General features: G+C 42.8%; 1 protein-coding gene across 9 annotated transcripts in view; it reads right to left on the bottom strand.

The window, feature by feature from the left end:
* cbfa2t3 (CBFA2/RUNX1 partner transcriptional co-repressor 3) overlaps positions 1-13,742 on the bottom strand; it is a 44,935-nt gene extending 31,193 nt beyond the window's left edge. For 2 of the 9 annotated variants that reach the window (XM_046389759.1, XM_046389742.1), the window contains exon 1: positions 9,115-10,301. In XM_046389759.1, coding sequence (XP_046245715.1) covers positions 9,115-9,319 — 205 coding nt within the window. In that variant the 5' untranslated portion in view covers positions 9,320-10,301. Of the gene's footprint in view, positions 1-1,545; positions 2,816-9,114; positions 10,304-13,635 lie in introns of those variants that run through there. The other 7 variants (XM_046389731.1, XM_046389767.1, XM_046389786.1 and 4 more) reach the window with 6 other exon arrangements.
* Positions 13,743-14,018: the final 276 nt, after the last annotated feature.

The following is a 14,018-nucleotide window of genomic DNA, read 5'->3' as shown; positions in this document are numbered from 1 at the left end:
GTTTCCTCCTGTATATAAAACAGAAGGAAACATGCACCTGTGGTAGATGGGTACTCAGCAGGCTGGGGTCATGATGAATGGCCTGCCTTTTAAGAGAGCTACTCAATGATGAAGTGGGGACATCTGCCTTAGCAGGCGGCTGGCCCGGCCCAGCTGAGCGATGGGGTGGCCAGCACTGGAAAGGAGAGAGAGGCAGAGATGCTCACTTGGAGGTGATGGAGGTATAATGTGCGGTGAGGCAGGGTGTCTGCACTGCGGTTTCACCTCTGCAACCTCCCATCCATTGTTCAAGACTATTATCAACTGTTCAATTATTCAGATGATATTTACCAGGGCCAATTATACAGGGCTGTGTCCTGCAGAGAAAATGGCCCGAGTGTTTTACTGTTGCACTCACAGGCAGGAGAGTGCGCTGCTGAGGCTGTTCAAGCGGGGGTAGAAACCTTTGGCTGGACATCTTTCTTCTCAGGGAGTGTCCCCACAGTGTCAAAGGCGGCAATAAATTGCCCAACGCGATTACGGCTTTCGCATTCACTTTCAGTTGGGTTAATTTCCTTCGGTTGCAGTAGGATTCCTGTTAAACACTTGCTCTGCCTCCAACTTTAATCCACAAGTTGGCATCACAACATTTTTACAAACAACCCTGCACTAAAGCAGAAAGGACAGGCCATCAAGTCTCTTATTTCTGGTGATGCGCTAAAGTATCATCAACAGGGTAGTGGAGACAAGAGGAGGGACACTTTGAGGCACGGTGGAGCTTATTCCAGGGCAAACGTGTAAATTTATCCCTTCACACCCATCACCTCCGTCCAGTCCAGGTGGACACCAAGTTCAGAGAGACCAAAGATTTTGTGTCATCACTTTGTCTCAGCATCACTTTGATGTGCAGCACAGACTCTCAGCTCGCTCTCTCTCTCTCTCTCTCCCCACCTCGGCTCTCTCAACACATTTCCTTCACTATACTATAAAGTAAAGACAAAAAGGTAAATGGAATGAAATGACTGTATACCTGGTAATAACAACAGTCATCATAATAATAATATTACAGTCACTTTTAGAGTTTTTAACAAGCCTTAATATGGCAGAATAAGTCAGCATGTGTCACCACATCTTTTATATCACGAACAACAATCAAATGATAAGAAATCTGTTATTTCACTTGCAGAAAACGAGTTGTTTTCTTTATATTTTAATATCCCAAACCCTGTGAAGACAGATTAATGGGATGGAATTTAAGTGAATTTAAGAAAAACAGATGATTTTTTTTATTTATTTAAGGATTTAAAAAAACAGTAGCCTGATTGGTCTTCACCTTCACATAAACACGCCGCTCTGACAGAACTGAAAAATATCGTTTCGACCGAAAGGGGAGGGTTTAAACTCGAGATATTTCAGCAGTAAAAGCATTTAAATATGAAACAATATTCCCTTTCAACAAAAGTTCCCGGAAGGGACTTTTACCAAAACCGACTCTATGCTCTTTCAAACCCCTTAAAAACAATTCACACCAATAACAATACAGTCGAGTTGGCAGGTCGTACTTACTTTGTGAAGGTCGAGGTCAAGCTGAGGTAATTGTAGTGGTGATAATCCACAGAGTAGTTTCTACAACAGGTTTTATATCGTCTCAATCCTCATTATTTGGATAAAAGAAACGGTAAAGCCTTTGCTAAATAAAGTGGGGAAAACTACTCAGGTGTTTCCTTTCCCTTTTTTTTTTTTTTGTTGTGATTTTTGAAAATATCGAGAGGAAAAAGAGGCAGAAGCCACAGTCTAACACAAGAAAAAAATGTTTAACTTTCCTTTGGGAGTTCAAGAGGGGTCTTGACTTTCCAGGTTTAATAAATTATGAGGTATTTCCCTTCTCAAAAAAGGGAAGACAAAATAAAGCCAGGGCTCTTGGGTCCAGAAGAACACCGATGTCTTTGGTTTTGCAGTGTTTTTTCTTTCTTTCTTTCTTTCTTTCTTTTTAAGCAATCAAATCACAACTTGTCCCAGTCATGTAAATCCGCTCATTTTAACCATCCCGGACAGAAGGAAGAAAAACAACAACAAAAAACAAAAATAATACCGTTTCAACTGCAAAAACGTTGCTTAATCGCAGCCCTTTCAGTTCTGCTTTAAACAGACAAAACTATTCAGCGGTTTCTGTTTTGTTTCTGTTCACAAATCCGTGCGTCTCCCACGTAAAAAACAACAACAAAAAAAAAAAAAACAAAAACGCAAACGATCAAGATGCGGATCCTCTCGTCTGCAGGGTGCGTCTGTTATTCCTCCTGTGATAACTTTAAACCCCTCTTCTTTAGTTCACACTTTAGCCACAGTCCGTGGTGTGAGGAACAAGTCCGCACACATCCGGTGCGACAGATTCGTCTCTTTTTCAGTTTTTTTAAAAAAACAGTTTCTTTGACAGCCCGTGGACAGTCTGCTCCTCAGCCACCACGTTTCTCTGTATGGTCCTGCTTCTTCTTCTTTTCTTCTTCTTCTGCCTCTTCTCCTCCTCCTCCTTCTCCTCCTCCTCCTCCGACGCGCCGATCCTCCGCCGACCAGCGATCAGATGGTGCTAGAAAAGATTCACTTCTCCCCCAAGGAAATCACAGTCAGCTGGGCATATTTTAAGCTTTCTCTTCTGGCGATTCACAATTTCTGGCTTTTCAATACTTGTGTTGTATGTGTGTATCTTCACTGATGAGTGGAGCAAACGGGCCCACTGCACGCAGTAACCGCGGCTCTCTCCTCCTCCTCCTCTCTCTGTGTCCTGGCTGTAGCCTTCTGTCTGCGTTTAAACACCATCTGGAGCTCCTAACCTCCCTCCCTCCCTCTCTCTCTCTCTCTCTCTCTCTCTCTCTCCCTCCCTCTCCCTCCCTCTCTCTCTCTCTCTCTCTCTCTCTCTCCCGGGTACCATCAGAAGTAAGAGCTGGCAGCTATCGTGCAGGAATCCTCTCTAAATTGAGGAACATCCAAATTGATACTGCTGCAAAAAAAATTTCAGATTATGCCAATGGGGCCTATTTAGAGTGCACTAGATTAGGAGTTCTGCATGTTGGATTTAATCAGTGGTTTGTTCTTGTCAATTCATCTACATTTTCACTATGCAAACGCACTGAAAAATGACGTGAATAATAAATATCAGGTGCAGGTATGGCTTGCAAAGTGTGCTTTTAAAACACCCCGTGTGATCGTTTTAGATAACCCCCCCAAAAAATAAAGCGTTCAAATCAAAAAAGCAATACGAGCTGAGTGAAATCCGCTGTCTGCCCGTGGGGGCCGCTGTTTCCTCATATCAGGACAACAGGAGGACAACAAGGAAAGCAGAATTAAGTCCACAAGACTGCAGACTTTATTTACTTTATTTAACGCTTGAAAAAAAAATATAGAAGAACAGCTGAGAGCTGAATGAATGCGATGTGAACACACACCGGTAAATACTGCATATCTTGTAAAATATGTGCGGTTCTCTTTGTGTTGTCATACAGGAAATAGTCAGCTGGGTGGACTGACACCACTGTACATGTGCCAGTGTGAGTCAAAAAATTCAGATGAATTAATGGAATATAGTTGTAGTGTATAGTAATTAATGTTCCATTTTGTTAATGCTACACATTTGACTGTCTCAACCTTTTATCCTTTTTATAGCGACTACAAAAGGACTACAAATTAGGCTGCAGATGGCAATTATGTTATTTAATGGTTAATCAATTCATTATTTCCTCGATTAGTAAATTAATCATTCAGTTTATGAAAAGTTAGGAAATAGTTATACAGATGTAAGAGGACCTCTTCAAATTGTCAACTTTGCCTGGCCAACAGTCCAAAACCTCACAAAACAGAGAAAGCGGCAAATGGAATTTCAAAACAGAAAGCAAAACGGTTGCAAATTGATTTTCTCTTGGTCAGACTTTTTTGGGGTGGGGGGGACAGGTACATCTGGTATCACTACAGTGAGAATCCTCCACCTGTCCACACTGGTCTGCTAGTCCCTTTGCCCCCACTCACCTGCCCTCTCTCTCTCTCTCTCTCTCCCCCCCTCTGGTAGACACACACTCACGCCCACACACACAGACACACACACACACACACACACACACAGAGTCATGGAGGTGGACAGAAGACAAAGCTGACACCCTCCTGACCCCTCCTGTGTCCACAGAACAAACAGAACCAGCTTGTAAAGTACACACAGACAGCTGCTCTGCCCTAACTCCAGTCTCACCAGCCTTGTCAGCCCACAAATGCTGCCTTCACACGGAGCCAGGAGGAGCTTTTGAATAACACTCCAGCACTGATTAAATAATGTGAACAAGCATGCACGGGGAAGCCCTGGTGCTCTTTGATTGGAACAAAACAGTTCGCCTGTGTGGCCCATGAGGAGAAATACCTTCAGATAACCTAAGGTGTGCCAGTGTTTTTGTTCCAACACACAGTATCTTTTACGTCAAAGCTGCTGCTGTAAGCACGGTCAAACACACACACACACACACACACACACACACTGAAACACAACAGCATTACACACATAAACAGATGCACATGCCATTACTAGCTGGGTCTTTCTGAGGCAGTGTGTGTGGTGTACCAAGGTGGATGTACAGTTGTCAAGGAGATGGATGGAGTGTTTATGAAACTCACTCTCTCTATATTTTTCTCTTTCAGAGAATGGCCCTAGGTGGCTCTATACACCTGCAGCAGTGTGTGTGTGTGTGTGTGTGTGTGTGTGTGTCTGTTTGCATGCATCCGTGTGTGTGTGTCTCCTTAGTATATTTCTGTAGGTGGCTTTTTTGTTTCCTGTGTAGAATACCGAACAGGGAAGAGGTGTGTGTGTGCGTGTGTGTGTGTGTGTGTGTGTGTGGCCTTGAGTGACAGAAAGGTTGGCAATGGGGGTTGCATCCAAAGAAAGGATTCCTGTCAAGGTGACAGCTCCAAGATTGACAGGATGCTATTCTCCTCTGGAACGGCGTCAGTCAACCTGTCAGCCTCCCTGTACGACAGGCTCTCACTCCTCTTAATTTGGCCTTTTGTTGAGCGGTCACTGGGTTAGCTCTGACACTCCATGTGGCCGTCCTGATAAACTGCACAATGAAACACACAAACCCGGCGCGAACTCGCCTCGATGGACTCTCTGTGCCATAATATTGCAACTGGAAGTCCCTTTGATGGCATTAATGACGAAGACAGCTTTGTCTCCTCTTGCTTTCACTCCTTTATGTTTCTGGCACCTCACAAACACACCACCACCCTGCCCTGGACGCTGTTACTGTTGACAGCATCTCCTGGATAGTTGAGAACTCACTGAGATAGAAGAACCAGGTTTGGTTAGTGTGCTAGCATGGAAATGACTATTTCAGTGTGTGTCAGAGTAAACGCATGAGAGAAAGAAAGGGGTTTGCAGCATTTCCACCACTCACATGTTGTAAATCCTTTCCTATAGAGGCAGTCACAGACTTGTGTTTAAATGAGATAAGGTCCTGAGCTGACTGAAAGGAAAAGTAGACCCTTTGTACTCCTGCACTCTTCTGTCTTCTCTTGTGCACCTTCAGCAGACCACAGCCTTATGTTAGTCACCATTAAAGTGTCAAGTGTAGGTTCCAGACACTCATGAAAGGGGAAAGAGTACATCTCGCTCAATCAAAAAAGCAAACAAAGCAACTGAGCTGTGTTGTGCTGATTGAAAAGCTGATACAAGTGATTGCTTTTGTGTTGAGAAATTTCCCTTTGAGTCATATGCATCCTCCCTCAGTATGGGTTTTGTAATTTAAACACTGCTCCTCTGATAACGAGCTGAAGAGGATGTTGTTCTCTCACTTTGTGTGCTAACATCTTTAATGTGTGCTTGTCCCCAAGCCACTCCATAATGTTATGAAAGAGGATGAGACAGAGAGTCTTGCTGTAATACGACGTGGTGTAACGGATCATTGACCCACCCACTCAAGCACGTACAGTAGAATGCTGCTTTTACAAATTGCACCCATAGACCCCCTGACATTTTGTTTGCAATCGAGCAGCAAAGTGTCAGTTGTTTGAATCATCCAGACATGATGGGAATTCAAAATTCAATCCAAGCTCTTTGGACAACATATTGTCCTTTGAAGTACTTGGCTTCCAGTGTTGTTTCTGCCATTAGAGCAACACAAATAAGGTTACAAAACATTGCATTACTGTCAGACTGTTTTCTCTGTTAAATGCACTATTCAGTTTTTTTTAATGCAGTTTGTTTATTTTATTTTAGTTTATTTTGCAAATAAAAAACTATGGCCCTCTGCAAAATCTAAATCATATTTCACTTGTGTTCATTATTTAATATGCTTACTGGCTTTATTTTTTGGGCCAAGTAAAACACTGTGGCAGGCATTTGCCCATCTTTTAAAACATGAAAAATTTGGTTTAGTTGCAGCAAAATTTTACTAAAAATCCTGTGTTATACATAGACATTTATAGTCCTATTAGCAAAAAGGCTTTTTATTTTATCTGCAGCATGATTTCAGGATGACTCATACATGGACTTTAACTTCTGCTTGCGTACAGGTACAGTAATTGCACACATCTGTGAGTTTTATTTGACCAGACTGCCAGGCTAAGCAAGAACGAAGAGCGCAGAGGCACAGCTGACCAACAGAAGTTCAAACTGACAGAGGAAGTGACACCTGATTATATCAAATGTTGACTCAAGACCAGGATATGCACCCTGTGGGCTGAAGGAAACGGACAGTAAAAAAAAAAAAAAAAAAAAAATCCTCGGCATGCAGGTGAATACGCTCCCATACATTCGTATGAGAAAGTCACTGCTATTTATGACTGTCTTTCCCAAGAGACAGTAAGTGTGTGTGTGCTTGTGTGCGTGTTTGCGTGTGTGTGCAGACAGTTGGTGGTGCTGGCACTGGAGATAGTGAGAAGAGGGGGATGAGGCACTGTATCAAGTTGTGAACATCTGTTCCTCATAGAAACCACAAAGCCAGTGCTGAGGAAATAGAGAGGGTAACTTCTCTCTCTCTCTCTTTCTCACCTCTCATCACCACCTTGCCTCCCCTCCCACACATTTCCCTCACTTTATTTTTCCTTCCTTATTTACTCAGTTTTTCTTCCTTTTCTTCCATCATCATCATCAATAACCCCCCCCCCACCACCACCACCACCACCAACAGATCAGTGATATTAGGATTTTGTATCTATAGTGTGGTTGTAAATAAATGTAGTAATACTTTTATCAAAATTGCTTTGATCATAAAGTCAGACTAATTCAGGTCTTTTGAGACCTGGATGTCAAGATAGGGAAAGTGACCAAGTTATGTACTTAAACAGTTATATAAAAGTTATCTCTTTTTGTGAGAGAAAACTGTAAGGAATAGCCTATTCATAGCTATAGAGGATTAGGATTGGCACAAAATTATGAAGTCCATGATACAGCAGACATGAGCCAAGGCTTTGTTAGGGATTCGCTGCACCTTCTCCCTCAAAGTCCCTTGATTTAGTCCTTGCTCCTTTTCTTCCTCTCTCCATCTCTCATTGCCTTCCTCGTTCTATCTGGGACTGCTGTGAGGGTGTGCTAGTGCTGGGTGGCAGTTCCTTATTGTCGAGTGTCTATATAAGTGTGTGTGTGTGTGTGTGCGCGCGCGTCTGTCTGTCTGTATGCTGTGTGAGGCTGATAAGACCCAGGGAGAAGAGCCAGCGTGCCGACATATTCTTGCCACCGTGGTTATCGCCCGTCGCAGCTGTGCCTGAGCTCTGCGACATCTGCTCCCTCACAGGAAGCCTATGCTGCAGCTCACAACACCTCACACACATGCACACGCACGAACACACGCATTACTACTGCTGCTTCTCCATACAGTCTGAACATACTGCTGGACTATACAAACCCCCACCCCACACATGTACACATATAGACAGATCAGGTAAGCTACATGAGACAAAGAGCTGTTCACATTTTGATTTTCTCCGAATGTGTTTTTGTGTGTGTGTGTGTGTGAGAGAGAGAGAGAGACGAATAGGTTTGAACACCGACACCAGAGTTCTACTGGGTTTTTATCACAGAATTACAGGGGGGATGCTTATGACTAAGCCTAATTATAGAGGCCTTATCGCTGCGACGTTCACAAAGCTCATTACTGCCAAGAGACGGCAGGCGCTGCAGGTAATTCACTCCGTTGGGTATTAGTCCTTGCTCTGGCTTACAGTTTCTACATATTTAGAGTCTATAAAATTGGGCCTTTAATGTCTGATTCTTAATGCATCTCTCTTTCTCCTCAAACCCTTTGCTGATTTAAGTGAAGGTTTTCATTTTTACCTAAAGGCACTACTTTAGTGTTTTCAGCACTTTAAGAATCAATTACATTTTTTTCCCCCTCTCTTCCTTTTTTCCTGGGTGTCTTTCAAGTATCCCTCATCTGTCTGCAGTTTTCCCTCTGTCGTTCATTGTGATGCACCCTCATGACCTGCATGTGTGTCATGAAGCCATCGAAGCTGAGCAGTGAAACTCCAGAATCTAGTTCTGTTCCCTGCAGCTGTATGGGGAAGCCCAGAGGAAGACACCCCCGCACATACACCAACACCACCCACCTAATGCTCTGAAAAGAAAAAAAAAAACAAAACAAACTCCTTCCTTTTCCTTTCAAGTGCCACAGGACAAATGCGTTCCAGTGGGCTTGTTAACACTAATGATTTGTGCTTGACAGCTTCTGTGAATGCCGCATTACTTTACAATAAGAGGATGCTGTTGAGTTAAATTGCAGTGGCCAATTTAATCCTGATTCATGATTTGGTTGAATCTCTGAAGTGAACTTGTTCTATATAACAGGCCAAAATGAAGGAAATGGCTAAATGCACTGAGGAACAAATCTACTACGTATAACAGTCACGCTTATATGTAGTATACACCTGATGTCATTCTAACCTTGAAACCCTTGTTTCAGTCATCAAATAACAGGACTACTAGCAAGATGAAGAAACCTCATATTGCCCTTACAGCATGTGGCGCTAAGTCAACACAAACTGATTATCCGTCAATCACTCCAACTTAATGAGCAGACCTGACAGCTGCGGGACCCTCCATCACTCATCACTAACAAAAGATGCCAAAAGATTTCATGAAACAGGTCCTTTAGGATGACAAGCTCCTACCTTCACTACATCTGTAGTGGCTGCTGGCTGCCAGGTTTGGAACAAGGCTTCCGGGCGGGAGCCTGTGGGTAGTGTGTTTATCCCTCAGCTCTCTGTGGCTGATCAATGTGACTGTGGGGATACGTGGAGCAAGCACTGGCGCCGAAGAAATCCCAGCTCTCAGGTCAGCCGTCTTCTGGTGCTCCAGGTGGACCTCAGCAGACATGTTCGTACTGTCAGGTCACCACTGCAAAGATCTCAAGATATCCAAATTTTTGGTGGGGTGAGGGGCTTCAAGGTTAGGTTACACAGTTATTATAAAACACTATATATCCAAGTCCAAGCAGTGTAGCAAAGACAAATACATGACAAATCTCTATGAGCTCCGAACTGCTAGAAGGCTTTCCTGCTCGACCTTCTCTTCCATATGTCTTTCAGACTCTGCATTTTTGTTTATCCTCATAATATTTAGCCTTGGAGGATCCAGTAGATCATTGTATGGCCCACTGAGCTGTCATGTAAGGACAAGGGCTTGGAAGTAGTTAAAACTTCAAACAGAAAAAAAGCAAGAAACAGTCAGAGGTTTCCTCTTCTTCCTTTCACCTTCCCATCAAAGACTTTGATCCTTGTCGTATTATTCCTGGATTCCTCTGGTGTTTTTGCTATGCTTTGTGTCTGAACACCTCTGCATTAGGAAGTCGTCCGACAGTTGTGTGTTAATATCTATGAGTAACAGTTTTCAGCTAGAAGTCCCTTTTGCTGTCTCCTTTAGAGATACTTGCCACAGCTTATGTACACGTCTTCCTTTCTTTCTTGTTTTCCATTCATCTGGTTCTCTTGATGTCTCTTCATTCCTTTCCAGCAGAGTGTGTGTGAGAGTGTGTGTACTTCAGTGTCAGGTCAGCTTGTCTCGTGGCTCTGGCTAAGGGGCTGTGCTCTCATCTGAACACTCCTCCTGCCCTGCCTGCCACTGCAGCTCAAAAGAGAAGTGTGTGTTAATATGTTACAGTGTGTGTGTGTGTGTGCGCGTGTGTGTGTTTCTAAGTGTTGCAGGGCTGCAGTCCCTGGGGAGGCCAGGCAGCAGTGCTGGCTGCTGTGATAGCAGCAGACAGCAGCAGGCAGCAGGACCTGGGCCTCCGTCTGGGCTTCCTCTGTCAGGAACCAGCTGTGTCTGTGGCCAGCAGTCATCCTTGCCAGCAGCCCTCCTTGCATCCTCCGTTCTAATTTACCCCCAACCCCCTCCTTCCCAGGATCCTTTGCTTCTGTGCACCTTGCTTGGTGGCCATAATGACTCTTGTGCATCCATGTGCTCATCCTTAAGGTCTGTGTATGTGTGAGTTGTCTTACCCAGCACTAATTGCTCTAACTTTGGGCTTTTTCTACCATGTTGTCACAAAGTGAACAGTTCTTCTTTGCTAGCATGCATTTTCATTTTCTTTCTTTTGAATTTTTATGTGCATAATATTTCACAGTAAAGTGCAACAGCAAGTACAGTCCTTGTTGTATATCTTGAAAACCTTGCAATGAAAGGTGATGGTGATGATAATAGAATGTCATTAAGTTCATCAATTAAGCAAAAGTCAACCACAACAGTTCCAAGAAAATTAACTGACGTTGATACAAACTTTTTCAGTCACAACTGCTGATGTGACCATGTACTTACTTGGACCCACAATATTTTAAACTGAATTCCATCTTTTCTCTTTATTTAGTACTCATATACAATGCATGCACACAGACAATGTATTTCTCTAATAGGTGCTCTTGCATTACACTTTGTGTGCTAAAATTTTAAGGAGAATTTTGAATTTTCCTGGGATTGCCCTGATTCTGATTGAAAAAGTCCCTGTTGCACTGTTCCCATTGGTGCCTTGTTGCGGCTACATGACAAATCTAACTCCGGTATTCACTGACCGCTTTGGCCGCTTCAGATCTTCTGTGTTAAACAGATAGATTGTTGAAGCTTTGAGAATAGCTATCTGAAGTTTTACATGATGTAAATGCCAGGGCACAACTTTTCACTCTGTATGTAAGCTAACATACAGACCAAGCTAATCAAAGCTGTTTGGAAGTGTAAAGCTGTTAAAAAAGCCATAATAAAAAGCTATAAGCTATTAATTCTCCCTGGGCTGTGTGAAGATTAAGCAATAATAACGTATGCAATTAAATAAATAATAAAAATAAATTTAATAAAAATAAGTGTTTTTGAGTTCAGGAAAAGTATAATGCCAATGTTAACACTCAAAACAGTGCTTCTGCAATCTAACAAAAATGACCTCCAAACACAATTACCACTGATCTTTTTACAAGAAATCCGCACCCTTTTTCGACTCAGTCAGCTCCTCTCACCAACTCCACCTTTACTTCTCATTCATGCCTTCCAGAAAAACAAAGATCTCCTCTTTGAAAGTTGTTCAGATGAAACAAAGAATTAGTACTTTACCAATACAAATGTTTTATTTTCTGCCTGAATGCATCTCTAAAGTATAGACAGATGTGAATACACTGAACCTTGGGGACGACACTAAGCAGTCACCTCTTCAGTGGGAAAAAGCACACAGGACTGAGTTCTGGGAAAAGACATATGCTGAAACACTCCTGTCTCACATTTAGACTCGAAGATGCCAAAGTAAACTTCACAAAGCTCAGACAGCTGAACGGGACTCTCGTGAAACTCTAGCAACGTTGTAGCCATCGCCTTCTTGACCTCTGACCCCCCACAGGACTCATTAACCCCTAACCTAAACCAAGTGGCCTGAGCGAATAATATGCCTCACTGCTTTACACACACACACACACACACACACACACACACATCACCGCATATTTTTGTTGCATCAAGAAGTGTGCTGATGAGAGAAGTGAGAGGGGATGTGAGCACACAGATGTGCCAAGCGCCCTGCTGAAACCAACAAGCATATGGTCATCAGCAGAGGGGAAGTGAGAGAAACTTGTGTTGCTTTCTGTCTTTGGGTGTGGGGGACAGAGAGTCGGAGATAGAAAGAGAAAAAAAGGATTTTTTTAGAAACCTGCAGTGTATACATGCAACAGGAAATTTAGGTGCTTTCTCATTTTCTCATTTTCTGTGGTAAACCTACGAGTTTTCCAACATTTGCGCATTCATATGAAAGTATTTGCATTTTATATTAAAAGCGATACAAAGCCTAATAACAGTGAAATCAATTTTAAAAAAATCTGAATTATCAAAGCAACTGATTAAAATTAGCCACCTTCTGGATAAAGTGGACGAGCTTTGAAACTATAGTTTCAAAATGAAAAATGAAAATGAAAACATATTGCAGGGCATGAACTGAGAATATAACAGGTGGAGGGGCAGGTGGAGAGTACAGGTTTCGAAACACACAGGCAGACATTAGTTCTCAGAAAAGGGGTCAAATATTAAGTTCATACTTGCATTGACAATGAAAAGTTTTAACCAAATGTGACCAGAAAATGTGAACCAACAAGGATTTGTCAAAATAAAAAAAGTCCAATTCTGCTAACTTTTAAACATTATTATAATTAGAACCTCAACTGAAGATGCTACTGTTTCCTCATAAGCCTGCTGCCATATTTCCTGTATACAAAATAAGTCATTAATATAAATCCTATTTTGATATGTCCACCCATTAAATTTTTACTCTGCTAGCAACCTGACTTCTAGCCTACAGATGGCAGAAACCAGAGTTATCTTGCTAGTTAACACAAGCTAACATGTTTAAGTAATCCGTTTATAATCTTTAGGCTTGTGACATTAGGTAGTTATCAGATTTTCATTTTGAATTAACTTGGCCACTGGCAAGTTGGTTTCCAACCTATTAGATACTAGGATATTAGGATGGTGATGAAGTTCCTGATGTTACTTCACTCTTTGGTGGCATAAGGTTTGATATCTGTGTACAAATCATGTCATTATATAAGCTAAATTATGTCATGTGCTCTGTGCAGAACAGGCAATAAAGGAAATAGAGTGAATCATCTTAAAGACTAAAATCTCCCCATGTTTGCAGTCTGTGGAGCTGACAGCTGACTTACTGTTGTCAACACGCTGATCAGCTCTGGCCTCTTCTGTGACTGACAGTTGATATTTCAAATATCAAATTTCCACGTGACACAAGCCTTCAAGCACCTTCTTTTTCAGCCAATCAGATGGTAGCATATATTCCTTATCTTGGAAACATAGCCCCTGGGAAGGCCCACTGGAATTATCTAATGTGACTTCAAAGATAAATGCGAACGAGTAGGTACAAGGACAATCCTGTCCTCCTACGGTACTGACAGAGACATGTCCCTTCTGTCCAAATACTAACATACACCTTTCGCTTCTATCCTACGTGGCATTGAGCTGAAGAACTTTTTATCAACTTCATGATGATGATGTCATCCCTTTATAAACCATGCTTATGTCCATAAATGTAATGCAGTAACAGATTGAAGAGATGATCAGCCATCATATACGTGTAATGTTTACATCAAATTCAAATCCCACATGGAAGAAATGCTGTTTTTCTGTGCACACACACACAGTTTTCTCTGCGTTACCTGTTATAGAAGCCTTTGGTCCTTTGCCCCCCTCCCCTCAGATGTTGGCAGGTATAAAATGAGTTTTTGGGGAGAGAGAGATAATGATTCTCCCATAATCACCAGAGGCCAGCTCTGGTTCTGGCAGGTGCTATCACAGTAGCGACCCAGTGGTGCCTTCTCCCCTGAGATAAGGTCAGGGGGATGACGGGGGGGGAGGAAGGGTGGAGAGAAGAGCAGGGCAGGAGAGGAGAACAGGGCAGAGGGGGGCAAAACGTGTGTTACAGGCGACCGGCTAGCCTTGCCTTATCTCCCCCCAGCGGCTGCTGCTACTGGCTCCCAGATGCGGCGGGCCAGAGCAGCCGTGTCAAAGAGATCCCTCTATCAGCGACACACAGGCACCC

The sequence above is a fragment of the Scatophagus argus genome, chromosome 1 (assembly GCF_020382885.2).
Source record: "Scatophagus argus isolate fScaArg1 chromosome 1, fScaArg1.pri, whole genome shotgun sequence".
Taxonomy (NCBI): Eukaryota; Metazoa; Chordata; class Actinopteri; family Scatophagidae; genus Scatophagus; species Scatophagus argus.
Note: the sequence above shows the minus strand (reverse complement) of the source record. Positions and strands in the feature narration are given on the sequence as shown.